General features: G+C 31.3%; 2 protein-coding genes across 3 annotated transcripts; one reads left to right on the plus strand and one right to left on the minus strand.

Moving 5' to 3' along the window:
• Window positions 1-5271: 5271 nt before the first annotated feature.
• LOC139878713 (probable phospholipase A2 homolog 1) lies at window positions 5272-6959 on the plus strand. Its single transcript, XM_071865384.1, has 4 exons — window positions 5272-5364; window positions 5456-5495; window positions 5589-5708; window positions 6545-6959. Exons 1-4 carry the CDS (start codon window positions 5272-5274, stop codon window positions 6721-6723), a joined length of 432 nt encoding a protein of 143 aa, XP_071721485.1. The 3' UTR covers window positions 6724-6959.
• A 7806-nt stretch (window positions 6960-14765) lies between these two features.
• Window positions 14766-17725, minus strand: LOC139878729 (deoxyhypusine synthase-like). 2 transcript variants are annotated; one of them, XM_071865385.1, is made up of 6 exons: window positions 17512-17725; window positions 16907-17074; window positions 16490-16795; window positions 16194-16299; window positions 15194-15429; window positions 14766-15092 (listed from the first exon to the last, which is right to left on the minus strand). In XM_071865385.1, the coding sequence occupies exons 1-6, from the start codon at window positions 17722-17724 to the stop codon at window positions 15003-15005; spliced, it is 1119 nt and encodes a 372-aa protein (XP_071721486.1). In that variant the 5' UTR covers window position 17725; the 3' UTR covers window positions 14766-15002. The 2 variants fall into 2 exon arrangements, with proteins under 2 accessions (XP_071721486.1, XP_071721487.1); XM_071865386.1 differs by having other exon boundaries at window positions 16907-17070; window positions 17512-17621.
• Window positions 17726-18078: the final 353 nt, after the last annotated feature.

Below are 18078 nucleotides of genomic sequence, written 5' to 3' on the forward strand. Positions count from 1 at the left end.
TTGATATATATGTATATATTGTTATAGGTTCGTGAATCAACCAGTGGCCAAGTCTTACTTCCCGACGAAGTAAAAATCTGTGAAAGTGAGTTATAGTCCCACTTTTAAAATCTAATATTTTTGGGATGAGAATACATGCAGGTTTTATAAATGATTTACAAAATAGACACAAGTACATGAAACTACATTCTATGGTTGAATTATCGAAATCGAATATGCCCCTTTTTATTAAGTCTGGTAATCTAAAAATTAGGGAACAGACACCCTAATTGACGCGAATCCTAAAGATAGATCTATTGGGCCTAACAAACCCCATCCAAAGTACCGGATGCTTTAGTACTTCGAAATTTATATCATATCCGAAGGGTGTCCCGGAATGATGGGGATATTCTTATATATGCATCTTGTTATTGTCGGTTACCAGGTGTTCACCATATGAATGATTTTTATCTCTATGTATGGGATGTGTATTGAAATATGAAATCTTGTGGTCTATTGTTACGATTTGATATATATAGGTTAAACCTATAACTCACCAACATTTTTGTTGACGTTTTAAGCATGTTTATTCTCAGGTGATTATTAAGAGCTTCCGCTGTCGCATACTTAAATAAGGACAAGATTTGGAGTCCATGCTTGTATGATATTGTGTAAAAACTGCATTCAAGGAACTTATTTTGTTGTAACATATTTGTATTGTAAACCATTATGTAATGGTCGTGTGTAAACAGGATATTTTAGATTATCATTATTTGATAATCTACGTAAAGCTTTTTAAACCTTTATTGATGAAATAAAGGTTATGGTTTGTTTAAAAATGAATGCAGTCTTTGAAAAACGTCTCATATAGAGGTCAAAACCTCGCAACGAAATCAATTAATATGGAACGTTTTTAATCAATAAGAACGGGACATTTCATGAACAATAACAATAGATTATTGTTTTTGAAAAGAATAATGATGCGTTAATTTTATTGTATAAAATAAAATTAAAGAAAATGGTTTTCATTGATGACTATGAACAAACGCAAACAAAGTGTTTGTGGTATTTGGTGATTAAAAAAAAAGTGCATCTAAAGCTTCTACTGAAAATAATATGCATCTAAAGCTTCTACTGAAAATTAATGTGCAAGGTACAACGTATAACTATATGGTCAAATTCATTTGAGCCTTCGGAGTCACAAGTATATGATGTATATATATATTACTCAATTAACAAAATAGTAAATCTAAATTAATTCATATAAATAGTAAAACGAAATTAATTAATTTACTATTCACATAAAAAAGCGCATATGATAAAAAGCGCATCGCATATGATAAAAAGCGCATATGATGAAAAGCACAACGCATATGATGAAAATCGCATATGATTAAAAGCGCATATGGTGAAAAACACAGCGCATATGATTAAAAGCGTATATGGTGAAAAGGATATATGATAAAAAAAAACACATATGGTGATTTATAAAAAAAAAAAAACACATATGGTGATTAATGAAAAGCACATATGGTGATTAATGAAAAGTATATTGTGAAAAAGAATCACAAATGTTTCTTGAAAGAATTCAAGGTAAGATATATGAACCAATTCATCCATCATGTGAACCATTTTGATATTTCATGGTTCTAATAGACGCATCTAGCGGATGGTCTCATATTTGTATGTTATCAAGCCGTAATATGGCATTTGCAAAGTTTCTTGCACAAATTATTAAATTGAGAACACATTATTCTGATTACACCATTAAAAGGATGAGACTTGATAATGCTGGTGAGTTAACATCTCAAGCATTTAATGATCATTATATATCTACAGGGATTGTTGTTGAACATCCAGTTGCTCATGTGCATACACAAAATTGGTTTAGCTGAATCAATAGATAAACGCTTACAGCTAATAACTAGACAATTGATAATGAGTACAAATCTCTCAATATTTATATGTGGACATGTAAATTTACATGCTGCGACATTAATTCGCATTATACCATGTGGAAGTCGTAAATATTTTCACTTAATACTTGATTTTGGCCAAGAGCAAAATATTTTCTACCTTAAAACATTGGTTGTGCAGTGTATGTTCCAATTGTATCACCACAACACAATAAAATGGTTCTTCAAAGAAAGATGATAATATATTTTGGATATAAAACATCTTCAATCATAAGATATATTGAACCCATGATGGGTGATGTTTTTACAGCACGTTTTGCTGATTGTCATTTTAATAAAACATTGTTCCCTAGATTAGGGGGAGAAATAAAAATAAAAAATAAAATGATGCTTCATGATGTGAACATCAATTAAGGTATATTGAACTCGCACAAAAGAATGTGAAACGAAAGTTCAAAAATAATGCATATGCAAGAACTTGCAAATTAATTACTTTATGCATTTACAGATATAAAAAAGTGACTAAATCATATATACCAGCGATAAATGCTCCAGCTCGAACTGAAATTCCAAAAGCTGGCAATAATGTCACTGTTGAGTCTTTGCCACGCATCAAACGTGGAAGATCAATTGGTTCCGAAGATAAAAATCCTCGAAAAAGAAAATCAGCTGATAATGAGGTAAGAGAAAGTGTTCAAGAAGAACCACAAATCAATATTCCTTCTGCAGAGGATATTGATAAATGTAAATACTAAAATTGCGATAAATTATGCAATATTATGGAACCGAAATGAAACTAAAATCTCTATGAGATATTTTCATATAATGTTACAATGACATCATGAATAAAGATGATGATCTGGAACTAAAATCTGTCATTGAATATACAAAATGGACATGATTGAGCTCAATGGAAAGGAGCAATAAGAGCTGAATTAGAATCGCTCGATAAAGGAAAAGTTTTCGGATCAATCGTTATCACTTTTAAAGATGTGAAACGTATGGGATACAAATGAATTTTTATCCGAAAAGAAATGTGCAAATGAAGTTACAAGGCAAAACTAGACTTGTAACTCAATATTTCCCACAAAGACCAGAAATGAATTAGGAGGAAAAATTATCCTCCTGTAATGGATACAATTACTTATTAGATACTTAATCAACCAGGTAGTTATTTAAATGCATCTCATGAATGTTGTTACTACTTATCTGTATGGATCACTTAATAGTGATATATATGAATATACCTAAAGGGTTAAGGTATCATAAGCATCTAATGTAAAACCCAAGGGAATATATTCCATTAAATCACAAAGATTTCTAAGTGGGTTTATACAAACGGGACGTATGTGGTATAACCGATTAAATGACTACTTGATAAAAAAAAGGGTATAAATATAAACTTATTTTGCACGTATGTTTTATAAAAACAATGTTCGGATATGAGATCGTAGTTGTTTATGTCAATGTTCTTAACATCATATGAACAAATAAAGAGATCTATGAAATCATTCAACTTCTAAAGAATTATTTTGAAATAAAAAATCTTGAAAAAACCAAGTATTACCTTGGATTGAAAATTGAGCATATGCCTAATAGTCTACTTGTACATCAAACAACTTATACTGAAAAGATTTTAAAACATTTTTTTTTAAAGATAAAGCCAATTGGTTGTTAGATCACTCAATATTGACACTGATCCATTTCATCCCCGTGAAGATCATGAAGATATTAATGGATCAGAAGTTCCATATATTAGTGCAATTGGGACTGTTATGTATCTTACAAATTGTACAAGACCTGACATTTTGTTGCAGTTAATTTATTGACAAGGTTCAACTCAGCCCTTACAAAAAGACATTGGAATGGGATAAACACATATTTTGATACCCTTGAGAAACTGCTAATTTAAAATTATTTTATTCTAACGTTTCAAAACAAGATTTGGTTGATTATGTATATGCAGGTCATTTATCAAATCCTCATAAAGATAAATCTCAAACTCGATATGTATTCCTAAATGGAGGTACCACAAAAATCATGACGTTCTTAAAATAAACACTTGTTGCAACATAATCAGATCATGACGAAGTGATTGCATTATATGAAACTACTCGAAAATGTGTTTGGTTGAGATCAATGACACAAATCATTATTGATTCTTGTGGACTAGAACGCTATAAAAGACTAACAACTATCTTCACCAACAACTATATATGAAGATAATGCAGCTTGCATAATACAAATGAAAGAAGAGTATCAAAAGTGACTGAACAAAATATAAATACTGACGAGGCGCCAAAGCCATAGACGGTCTTAACGGTCATAAGTTTGATGGAAAAGAATGGTATGTTGGTAAGGCTCAGAAAAAACTACAAGGGAATAGGAATTGAAACAAGGGTTTGAGCAAACCATGAAGGAGACTGTAGACAAATCACAGGGGCTAAACTTGTACATAAAAGATTTAGATGATACAGTTTCAGATGAAAACCTCAGATTCTTCTCATATACTCAAGATCTCGTAAAAGACAACCAGATTAAAATGAGATACGTTCAATCAACAACTCTGCTGATCTTTATACCAAAGCACTGCCAACTGCTATTTTCAGAACACACGTTCATAATATTGACATGAGGCATGTTCAGAAGATGTAACAACTCAGACGTTGCCTACTTGGGGAGTCAACTCTATGCTGCACTCTTTTTCCCTTAGCTAAAGTTTTATCCCAATGGATTTTCTTTAGCAAGGTTTTTAACGAGGCAGTACTAGTTATTCTCTAATAAAATTGTCATCCAAGGGGGAGTGTTATAAAATATCTAGATTGGATGTTAATTTTATTATTATTATATTTCTTGCATAGTAATATTTTATGCTATAAATAGACATGTATGGTAGCCATTTAAGGTGCACCATTTCTCTTGAAATATCAATATCAATATCAATATTTCTTCTCTCCTTCTTCTCTCTTTTTCTCTCTTTGTTCTTATAACCATTAAAGGTAGTTATAAGCCTACTGAATTATAACAAATTCATTTTATTATTTTAATTTCTTTTTATCTTTTCGTTAATTTGGTTATTCCATCCGAAAGTTTTGCTACCGACTAATTTCAATGTAACCGTCCACTTTGCGGGTAGTCTAGAATCGTAAGTGAACCTTTATTGGTCATATTTCTTTAAGGAAAAAAAAAATGTTATTATCATAATCTTAACTTAATTTTCTTCGAAATTTTTAGTTGTGGACCCGAAGGTGAATTTTACCACCAATCAGAATAAAGGAAACACGTAAGTGACCGATTATACCTGCAAGAAACTTAAAGAGTAGAGAAGCCATATATATATATAGATACAACTTCCCTATATCTAAATCTCTACATCATGATTTGGAGAAATAGCTCATCCACCCATTTCTCTATATTACTCATATCAATCGTCACCATCGCGATTGCTGGATCTTCAAATGCATCTCAGGTACTAGGCTTACACATATGCATCTGTACGTCAGCAATTTATACAAAATCAAAATCGATTTGTTAATGACTTAAAATATACTAATTCACAGGTCGGATGCAGCAATAGATGCGTAGCTGAAAACTGTAACTGTAATGTCCTTATCCTTCTTTTCTTTTTTTAAACATTTTTTAGTAATTTAGTTTGTTTGAATTATTAACTTGTTTATGTGATAATGTAATCAGCGATTGGGATTAGGTACGGAAAGTATTGTGGTGTTGGATGGACCGGTTGTCCAGGTGAAAAGCCCTGTGATGATCTTGATGCTTGTTGTCAGATTCATGATGATTGTGTTGAAAAAAAAGGTTTGTTTTTGAATTTTGTTACACTTTTAATTTTAATTGCGTGTTTTTGTACTGGTGTTGTTTCTTTTAGGGTTTTTGAGGGTAATTTATGATAATTATTATAGGATAGTTTGATGGAGGCGTAATTATGTTAAGTTAGGGAATTAAAATTGATTAATTACATTGTGGATTGAGGTTGAGCACATAGAACTAGGTTTGAGCTTGGAACAATTTGGGCTGTAAGAATGGAAGTTTGATTCGATTACCGTGCTTGCCTATTGTTCTAAAATGATAGAATCTGACGTTTTAGGAATCATGTTGCCATTTGTTTGCTTGCGTATACTTGGATTGAATTGAATGTTGTACATCTCAACTACTATGGTATATGGGTGCCATCTAATGTTACATATCTTACAATTTTATTGTCGACTATTTAAGCCAGTCGTTTAAGAAGTCGATATGAGCTAATGTGATCGATTTTATGCATAGGGTTGATCTTATAAGCTCAATGGTTCTAAGCATATATGATTAGAGATTGTAAATCCTCATGCTGATGATAATACCAAGAGGTGCCAATCAATAAGATGGCATCTAATTCACTATCATTTTAAAAAAACACAGAAAGAAAGATATGAGGGTTCAGTTAAATGACTTAACAAGCTTCTTTAATTGTACAGTCCAATATAGTGATTAATTCTGGTATATCCCAGATTGCTCTTGTTAGGCACCATATACTGTATGTGTTGTGAGCTGCATTAATTTTGTCACATTTGTGTGAGTTACATGTGATATACAGCTAATGAAGATGCATTTTCACTTTAATCTTATAGTCAACTCATGTAATCTGAATTGTGTAGGGATGACTAACGTGAAATGTCACGAGAAGTTCAAGCGCTGCATAAAGAAAGTTCATAAATCTGGAAAGGCCGGGTTTTCTAATGACTGCCCATACGACACTGCGGTGCCTACGATGCAACAGGGTATGGACATGGCCATCTTATTTAGCCAGTTTGGTAACTCTAAGCTCGAGCTCTAATTGAGTTAGCATTGGTAGTTTGTGTAAGATTGGACAAGAAATTTTTATACATCATTCTTTTGTAAACGATACCTCAGAGATTCAATTTTTTGAATAGAGTCTATGACACATGACTTCATTACAATGAACTTGATCATGTTGTAGCAATGAATGGGTCAGAATTGGGCTTAATTAGCTGTTTGTGTATTGATGGTTCAGAATTTGGGAAATTGGCTTGCAGTTAACTTTAACTTGGGTTGGGGTTAGTTTTTGTGTTTTTAAATTTGTCTCATTGTTTGCAGAAATGAATACTTATGTTTTGAAGTGTTACATTTTAGCAACTCATTTATAATATAGCTTTCTGAAGAGATAAAACTATATATGTTATGATACCACAAAGTCAAGATAAGGTGGCTATGTGGATGTCAATTTTGTATACAGAATTTACGCATGCATAGGAATAGAATATGGCACAGTAAAATTTATAGTATAAATATAGGATCGAATGTAATCAGTTTTTGCACCATTCATTTCAATAAGATTTATTACTCTCTCCTTTCTCCTTCAATATCAGTAGTCCAAGGCCAAGAGTCAGACCACTAAAGGTAGTTATAAACTCTTAAATTATAACACGTTATCAGCACGAAATGCTCCGTATAATCAAGGTTTATCTAAGCAAGCACAAGTCATTAATCAAAGTAAGAAATTCTTTAACGATATCTTCTATTATTTATTAGTAAGGTAAATATTATTATCATCATAAGTAAAATTATATTTTTGTAATCTAACTTTTATTAACTTCACTAACATTTATATTTATGTTATTTAAGTTAAATATGGTCGGTTATACCGCCTGAATTATATTTCTGTACTCTAACTTTTATTAACTTCACTAACATTTATATTTATGTTATTTAAGTTAAATATGGTCGGTTATACCGTCTGAATTATATTTCTGTAATCTAACTTTTATTAACTTCACTGACATTTATATTTATGTTATTTAAGTTATATATGGTCGGTTATACCGCCTGAATTATATTTCTGTAATCTAATTGATTAAACGTAAAAATACTAACATTTTATGGACTACTGGTATAAATCATAACCTTCTTGCTTCGATTCGATGATAGACGATTACTATTTTAAGTCTCAAAACTTTCCTATTTCATCATCAAAACGATGAGTTTAACGGTTGGTTTTGGTTACTTTCGATTAAATATGTGAACACTATATTATTGTAAAGCTTAATAACATATTAATTTTCAAATTAGGATAAAGAATACCTTTGAAACAAAACCGAATTAGCACCATAAATACGTTAAACTTCTCGTGCCCGATTCCATATATTGGTCTCTAGACTTGTGTTTACCTCTATGGAACATAAGAGGAAGTTTAATCGTTGTCGTCGTCAGTGTATTTTTGATGTTTTCTTTGAGGTAAATTAGTAGTACATACGTATAGATTTACTGATAAATTGAAAGATCACGAATTGATATGTGGGTGGAAATATACAGAGCTTTTAGGATATGTACCAAAAATCTCGGTTTATAAGGTTGATAAATTTGATCGGTTATTATTCGATCTGGATTAGACTATCAATTATTGATCAAGATATTTTAAATATTTTATTTCGTTAACTTTATGATTTGGTTTAGGTGACCAAAAAATTTTGGTGAATATATAATAATGGTAAATAAATATATATGGATGAGTTTTGGTGAATAATTAGATTCCTTTCAGTCCATGTTTACCCAAAAATTACTATTAAAGCAGGATACCGAATCACATATTTGACCAACTACTACCTCTAATTTCATAAATTAGTGAGGTGGCAGGCAGTGGCGGAACTTAAAGTTTGTGACTGGGAGGGTCAAAATAATGAATATTTCTTTACGAAATATATAATTTATACCGAGTATATATATATATATATATATATATATATATATATATATATATATATATATATATATATATATATATATATCCAATTTTCAATGGATCCACTAGAATAGCAATAACTATTGTAAATTGTTTATAATATCAACTTACATTTAAGAAATATATATAAAAGTCACTCATTTGGCTTAGACTTACCTTGACCGGAACTATGCTTTTATTTATAAATAAACTACAATTATTATTGCAATAAACAAAGCAACTAAATCAATCTCAAAACATATCGATGAAATGGTAAGTCAAGTTAATAAGAAGACAAATACAATAAGTCAAAAAGAAAGTGATGATTAGATCGTAAAAATTTAAAAAAAAAGAGTTAATATAACTAATATAATAAGTTAAGTATGATTAACTATTTTATTTACTATTTATTATTTTGTTGTGTTGTGTAACTTATTTGAGAGTAAATGATAAAGTTTATGGAGGAGTTGTGTGCATATGGTTTAACTAATTTGGCCGATATAATATTAATCGTGGGGTAGAAATTAGGATATAAATGGAATGCCGACATGTTAGGTGATAATGATCACTTGATTTCCAACTTGTTTGACTTAGTTTACATCCCAATAAAATTTATCTTGTTACTTTAAATTTTGATAAGTTTATCAATTTTCAGCATAGTTCTATTTATATCGTAAAATATAATTAACATATTAGATGCCTAACTTGTTATGTATCACTCATAAATAAATAGTTTTAGACCATAATGCATATGTTTTATTAAGTATTATCTTTTATGTACTTCAGATTGTAACTTGTTTGCAGATAATATAATTTCATTATCTTGCTGAAATATAACTCATTATTTGCTTATCTTATTTGAAGTTTTAGTATGAATCCTGCTGAAATACAACATCAATTAAATGGTACAGACCTATGTATTGCAGATAGTGGTAACATACACACTATGATCAAATCTAAGAAATATTTCATTGATTTAAATCAAATGAAGGAATTATAAATACTATATCAGGTCTTGCAAACTTGATATAAGGAACGGAAAAGGCAAAAATTCATATTACCAAATGGTACGAATTTTCTAATAAACAATTCTTTGTTTTCTCCCAAATCAAAGAGAAATTTGTTAAGTTTCTCTGATATATATCATAATGGATATGATTAAAAGCGCATACGATAAAAAAACGCATATGATGAAAAGCGCATATGATTAAAAGCGCAACACATATGATTAAAAGCGTAACGCATATGATTAAAAGCGCATATGATAAAAAGCGCATATGATGAAAAGCGCAGCGCATATGATGAAAAGCGCAGCGCATATGATGAAAAGCGCATATGATGAAAAGCGCAGCGCATATGATTAAAAGCACAGCGCATATGATTAAAAGCGCATATGATGAAAAGTGCATATGATGAAAAGCGCAGCGCATATGATTAAAAGCGCATATGGTGATTAATGAAAAAACATATATGGTAATTAATGAAAAGCACATATGGTGATTAATGAAAAGCACATATGGTGATTAATGAAAAGAATATTGAGAAAGAATCACCAATGTTTCTTGAAAGAATTAAGGTTATATATATAGATCAATTCATCCATCATGTGGACCATTTTGATATTTCATGGTTCTAATAGACGCATCTAGCGGATGGTCTCATGTTTGTGTGTTATCAAGCCATAATATGGCATTTGCAAAGTTTCTTGCACAAATTATTAAATTGAGAACACATTATTCTGATTACACCATTAAAAGGATGAGACTTGATAATGCTGGTGAGTTAACATCTCAAGCATTTAATGATTATTATATGTCTACAGGGATTGTTGTTGAACATCAAGTTGCTCATGTGCATACACAAAATTGATTTAGCTGAATCAATAGATAAACGCTTGCAGCTAATAACTAGACAATTGGTAATGAGTACAAAACTCTCAATATTTATATGGGGACATGTAAATTTACATGATGCGACATTAATTCGCATTAAACCAAGTGCAAGTCATAAATATTCTCCATTACCAACTTAATTTTGGTCGAGACCCAAATATTTTTCATCTTAGAACATTTGGTTGTGCAATGTATTTTTAATTGCACCACCACAACAAATGGTTCCTCAAAGAAGGATTGAAATATATGTTGGATATAAAACATCTTCAATCATAAGATATATTGAATCTATGACGGGTGATGTTTTTACAGCACGTTTTTGCTGATTAATGAAAAATTGTTCCCTAGATTAGGGGGAGAAATGAAAAAATAAATAAAATGAAGTTTCATGATGTGAACATCAATTAAGGTATCTTGATACTCGCACAAAAGAAGGCGAAACAAAAAAAATTCAAAATAATAATAATAATAATAATGCATATGCAAGAACTTGTGAATAATTGCCCGATGCATTTACAGATACAAAAAGAGTGACTAAATCATATATACCAGCAGCAAATGCTCCAGCTCAAATTGAAATTTCAAAAGCTGGCAATAATGTCACTCTTGAGTCTTTGCCACGTCAGAAACGTGGGAGACCAATTGGTTCCAAAGATAAAAATCCTCGAAAAAGAAAATCAGCTGATAATGAGGTAAAAAGGTGTTCAAGAAGAACCACAAATCAATATTCCTTCTGCAGAGGATATTGACGATGTAATTACATAAATTGCAATAAATTATGCAATATTATGGAACCGAAACAAAATGACAAATATTAATTTTTCATATAATCTTACAATGACATCATGAATAAAGATGATGATCTGGAACCAAAATCTGGCATTGCATGTCAAAATAGACATGATTGGACTCAATGGATAGGAGCAATACGAGCTGAATTAGAATCGCTCAACAAAAGAAAAGTTTTCGGATCAATCGTTATCACTTTTAAAGATGTGAAACAAATGAGATAAAAAATGAATTTTTATCCGAAAAAGAAATGAGAAAAAATGAAGTTACAAGATAAAGCTAGACTTGTAACTCAAGATTTCTCTCAAAGACCATGAATGAATTATGAGGAAAACTTATTCTCCTGTTATGGATGCAATTACTTTTAGATACTTAATCAGCCTAACAGTTTCTAAAAATTTAGAAATGCATCTCATGGATGTTATTACTACTTATTTAAATGAATCACTTGATAGTGATATATACATGAATATCCATGAAGGGTTTAAGGTATCAGAAACATCTAATGCAAAATCCAAAGAAATGTATTCCATTAAATCACAAAGATTTTTATATGGGTTGATGCAATAGTATAACTGATTAAGTGATTACTTGATAAGAAAAATGGTATACAAATAATCTTATTTGAACATGTGTTCTTATTAAGAAAACAATATCCGGATATGTGATTGTAAGTTGTCTATGTCAATGATCATAACATCATATGAACAAATAAAGAGGTCTATGAAATCATTCAACTTCTAAAAAAATTTAAATGAAAGATATTAAAAAAAAAAAAAAAAAAAACCAAGTATTGCCTTGGATTGCAAATTGAGCATATGCCTAATGGTTTACTTGTACATCAAACAAACTATACCGAAAAGATTTGAAAACATTTTTTAAAGACAAAACCATTGGTTGATATATTACTAAATATTGACACTGATCCATTTCATCCCCGTGAAGATCATGAAGATCTTTACGGATCATAAGTTCCATATCTTAGTGCAATTGGGGTTATTATGTATTTTACAAATTGTACAAGACCTGAAATTTCTTTTGCAGTTAATTTGTTGACAAGGTTCAGCTCAACCCCTACAAAAAGACATTGAAATGGAATCAAGCAGATATTTTGATACCCTTGAGGAACTGCTGATTTAAAATTATTTTATTCTAACGCTTCAAAACAAGATTTTCTTGATTATGTATATGCAGGTCATTCATCAAATCCTCATAAAGGTAAATCTCAAACTCGATATGTATTCCTAAATGGAGGTACCACAAAATCACGGCGTTTTTAAAACAAACGCTTGTTGCAACATCATCAAATCATGACGAAGTGATTACATTATATGAAACTACTCGAAAATATACTTGGTTGAGATCAATGACACAAATCATTATTGATTCTTGTGGACTAGAACGCTATAAAAGACCAACAACTATCTTCACCAACAACTATATATGAAGATAATGCAGCTTGCATAATACAAATGAAAGAAGAGTATCAAAAGTGACAGAACAAAATATAAATGCTGACGAGGCGCCAAAGCCATAGACGGTCTTAACGGTCATAAGTTTGATGGAAAAGAATGGTATATTGGTAAGGCTCAGAAAAGACTAAAAGGGAATAGGAATTGAAACAAGGGTTTGAGCAAACCATGAAGGAGACTGTTGACAAATCACAGGGGCTAAACTTGTACATAAAAGATTTAGATGATACAGTTTCAAGTGAAAACCTCAGATTCTTCTCATATACACAAGATCTCGTAAAAGACAACCAGATTAAAATGAGATACGTTCAATCAACAACTCTGCTGATCTTTATACCAAAGCACTGTCAACCGCTGTTTTCAGAACACACGTTCACAATATTGGCATGAGGCAAGTTCAAAAGATGTGATGACTCATCGATGTCTACTTGAGGGGGAGTCAACTCTATACTGCACTCTTTTTCCCTTGACTAAAGTTTTTATCCCGCTGGGTTTTTCTTTAGCAAGGTTTTTAACGAGACAGTACTAGTTGCACTCTAATAAAATTGTCATCCAAGGGGGAGTGTTATGATACCACAAAGTCAAGATAAGGTGGCTATGTGGATGTCAATTTTGTATACAGAACTTACGCATGCATAGGAATAGAATATGGCACAGTAAAATTATAGTATAAATATAGGATCGAATGTAATCAGTTTTTGCACCATTCATTTCAATAAGATTTATTATTCTCTCCTTTCTCCTTCAATATCAGTAGTTCATAGCCAAGAGTCAGACCACTAAAGGTAGTTATAAACTCTTAAATTATAACAATATACTCTTTTTTGCTAAGACAATAAAGTGAAAAAGAGAAATGGTATTACACTTTTGTCAATAACCAAAATTGAAAATTTCCTCAAAGTATGATATTACTATTACTATACTATCTAAAAGACAAAATCTGTAGCACTATTAATCAATAGTAACCATAGGTATTTTCGCCATTTCACCTTTTTTTTTGTCTCCAACGATAAACGAAGCAAGTTTCGTAAAAGAACCAACCCTTCAATGTTACCAAAAGATGTCGAAAAAAAAATTCTTTTTTACAAAAAAATCAACTACCTTTTTTTCCCCTCAACGATAAGAGAGACAACTTTCATAAAAGGAACAACCCTTCAATGCTACCAAAAGATGTCGAAAAACATATTTTTTTACGAAATAGATCAACCAAAAAAAAAGGAACGCTAAAAGAACTTTCACAAAAGGAACAATCCTTCAATGTTAGATGTCGAAAAAAAATTCTTTTTTACAAAATAGATCAAGATTTTTTTTAACTCGCATTCAAAACGGAACCCCCGGCGCGAAGCGAGAGCTCCACAACTAGTTTTATCTATAAGTGGTACCTGTTCAACACTATAGACTCTTCTGGATATAATCATATGAACCAGACAATGGATTAAACAGTTAACAGTTTTTGCTTTTCCTATTTGTATTCCTGAATGCTTATCAGTTATCAAAGTAGATGCACCCGAATCATGTGCTACTTTAAATTATTTATATCATATATTTAATGATCAATTATCAGCACATATATTTACAATTAAACGGATATGTTAACTACAAAGTGTGATTATCTTTTTCTAATTAATGTACACGAACTAACCAAGTTAATTAATGTACATGAACTAACCAAGTTATTCCGTGATTGTTTTTGACCTTTTTTAGGCTACCTCAAAATATGCAACTCGAATTAGTGAAATTTGAATCTGATCTCTCTTGCAAAAATATCAATTTTGACCAAATAAATCCAACTCCAATCGACCAAATTTGACTTTTGACCGATTTTGAATTGTTGACCGGTGTGACTCACTTGGGCCTAGTTGAGTCGGACCATTGCCCAAATCTGACTAGTCAGGGCTAAATCAGCGTAGCCGGCCAACTCTACAACATTGATATTACTTGACCAATAAGGCAATAACATGAAGATACTGAATTGCCCAATGCTCAGAAACACTCAAGACACGAGTACATGCATGAATTAAGCCTGTTGCATACAGCAGACACTGTCAACTTCAATCACACCGAATAGCGAATACCCACACTTATAAGTTTATAAGTTACAAGTTAAAAACAATGATCCGTATGGATGCGATCATACCAATATATGTCCACATTCAAAATACACTACATTTGAGCGTATATCATATTTCTAATCAGGGCGTAATATTAATGAATGGTACACGTATCAGGAATTCGTCTCAGCTGGTTTCCCTCTCTTTGCAGCAAATGTTTCTGCAACAAGTAATGGAAATGCAATAGTTGCATCACAATGCACCTGCATTAAACCAATTAACATGAACAACTTACAATAATTACTAATTACTTTTGCACATGTTGATATAAATGGGGTAATAAAGAAGAAGAGTGTTAAAGAACCTTGACGGATTTAGCGGAACCACGTATTTTCCCCCATGATACAGCTTCATCAGGACGAGCACCAGAATCACTACCATCAAACTCTTGAGCTGTGTTGAAGAAGACAGCATAATCAGCACCATTACGCATCATATTCGCATTGCAAATGTGATGCTTCGGTAACCCTCCTCCTAGAATAACCATCCCGGTCTTCCTAGGATTCGCATGCACAGCCTCACCGTTAACCGCCCGTATATCTGTTATAAAGTTGACAAATTATATACACATAATAAAGTAAAGATAATAATAATAATTACCAACTTAGTGGTAAACCTAGGGTGTGTTTGTGTACTTCTAAATTGAATGGTTTAGCATTGAACGTGGAACCATTCAACATTCAGCACGTTTGTTTCTGTTTCTGATCTCTTAATGACATATCATGCTAAATGGTTCAGCATTCAAGATTCAGTGTTTAACCGATCAGAGTTGAAACACTTTCTTAACCATTAACCACCTAGATATCCTACTTAAATCATATACTAAAACACTTATTAAACAAGTATATTGAACTTTTTATTCATTTAAAACCTTAATAAGGTAATTTTGACTCATTCATGTTGTTGATGCATAAATATTATCAAACAACTTATTATCATTCACAATCACTTACATTAATCATTCAGCGCTTAATCATTATGTTTTATCAAACACACCCTTAATCACTGTCGCATTAAAGTAAAAAACTGATTTGGCGTTTCTGTCTATTAGTCAAGCCGAGCATCTATTGAAAATTTGAATTTATAAACTGTTAATTGATCTTTCATAGATGATAAATTGCTTTAACAGCTAGAAATGCAGGAACATGGTGATAACTTTTTCTATGTTGACCATGTAAATATGATAAAAACATTTAGAAAAGCTTAAGTTAGCAACGAAAAAAATAGATCTTGCAGAAATAGATCAAATAATATCAGTAACTGTTAGTTTGACCAAAAAAGTCAATATAAGCTAACAATCTCACCTTGTACCACGTCAATCACAAGACCAGGATTGCGAAAGGAGTGAAAATATAACATGTCTCCAAGAGACCCGTCTGTCAAGCCCGGGCAGAAAACGGGAATATTGTTCTACAATATATATAACCACGTTATGTCATTTGTATGGTGAGATTATTAATAACATAATAAACAGTGTAAAAACTATGGCATAGTAAAAAAAAAAAAAAAAAAAAAACTATATTTGTGGTAAATATAAACCCTAAACTACTATTAACAAGATAGAATAAAGTACACAAAACAGAGTATAACTTTTGTGTACCTTATACGCCCAATATAAGTAAGAACTCTCGTTATTAATTTCCTTTCCCAAACGAGCTATTACTTTCGACGGTGTCCATAACACATGCTCTGTTTTTTGTTCTTCCAACATTTGGTCAAATATTGGTATAATCCAATCCTCAAACTTACAATAGTTATCATTAGGCACCAACAAATTACCAATACGGTTTAACCCTTTTGAACGCAATGCAGCACCAGGTAGCGAGAATTCACCTTTGTATGTGTCTGCAAGGCATTTTATGAGATCTTCTTCAATGCCACCTGTTGTTGTCACAATCACTTCAACCTAAATTCAAATGAAAATCGGGGTCACGATGCATACACTAAAATATAGTACATGAATAGTAGTATATAAATACATGTATTTGTAATTGTAAAGTTGTGAATTACTACTAACCATATGATGTTGACATAGATACCGAATAATGTCTCTTACACCAGACGAAATGAGGTTTGAAGTGAACCCTAAAAATATTTTGCACTTGACAGATTCTCTGTATTTAGGGTTCTTCTCGTCTTCACTGCAATCGTCTGTTAACGGCTCATGTGAAAGCCTCCAATCTAGCTTCATTCATCATATTAAAACCCTCAATCATTCAAAGCATCTAATTTCTAATTCACTAACGTATGAAGAAAAAAAAAAAAAAAAAAAAAAACCTATTTTTGAGTGAATAATCAAGTTTTTCATTTTTCTAAGCATGCCCACCGTAAATCAGTAGACAATCAACAAAAAGTTTACAGCTTTATAGCTTTCTTGATAAGTCTGTGTTTGCTAGCACTGAGTCATGATGTTTCACTTCACATTCATATTCAAATTAAGCACTTGTTCGTTTATTTTCTTTGTGTAGCTGAACAATTGTTTTTGGGCATTTATGTGCAAATACAAATAGATCTGCACACGGCCACATAGGGTTGAATTGAGTAGTTAATTAGCTAATCACAAACAAGTCATCTAATTTGTTGAATTAAGTAAAGAGTGAGTGTTTAAGCAATTAACTTTACCATTTGATTAACAGTGTCAATGGCATCACCGAGATTAGAAGCTTGGAAGCCGGTGGAAATTAGGGATTTAAGAATTTGTGAATAATTAATCCCATTGTTGAAATCATAACCTTGAATTTTAGCACATGTTCCTTCTAAACTCTCTGATTCTTTGAATACCGCTGACCTCAAATTCTCAATTACTGATGCTTCTTCTTTATTAGTTTCCCCCATATCTTCTGCTCTCAAAATCAAAAATATGCAGATTGAAATTATATAGAATTTATTATTTATGGACAAAAAGACCCTGTAATTAGTTAACAATTTTACTTAAAGTTCTTACGTAGTCATTTAAATCTTTAATTTAAATCTAAGAAATGGAAGCATAAAGTACCATAACATAGCATCTCATTCTCCGAAAAAAAAGGCTACCAATAATCGTATCATATTCATATAAAATTAAAGAAATACAAGTTATTAATGAAATAGTATTCGTTAAATTAAATGAACATTGAACATTGGCCAACTGTAGAAAGCTGAAACTATGAAACTAAAAACGTTCTATAAGGAAGATGTAAAGGAAATATG

Source organism: Rutidosis leptorrhynchoides, chromosome 1 (genome assembly GCF_046630445.1).
Source record: "Rutidosis leptorrhynchoides isolate AG116_Rl617_1_P2 chromosome 1, CSIRO_AGI_Rlap_v1, whole genome shotgun sequence".
In the NCBI taxonomy this organism is placed as follows: Eukaryota; Viridiplantae; Streptophyta; class Magnoliopsida; order Asterales; family Asteraceae; genus Rutidosis; species Rutidosis leptorrhynchoides.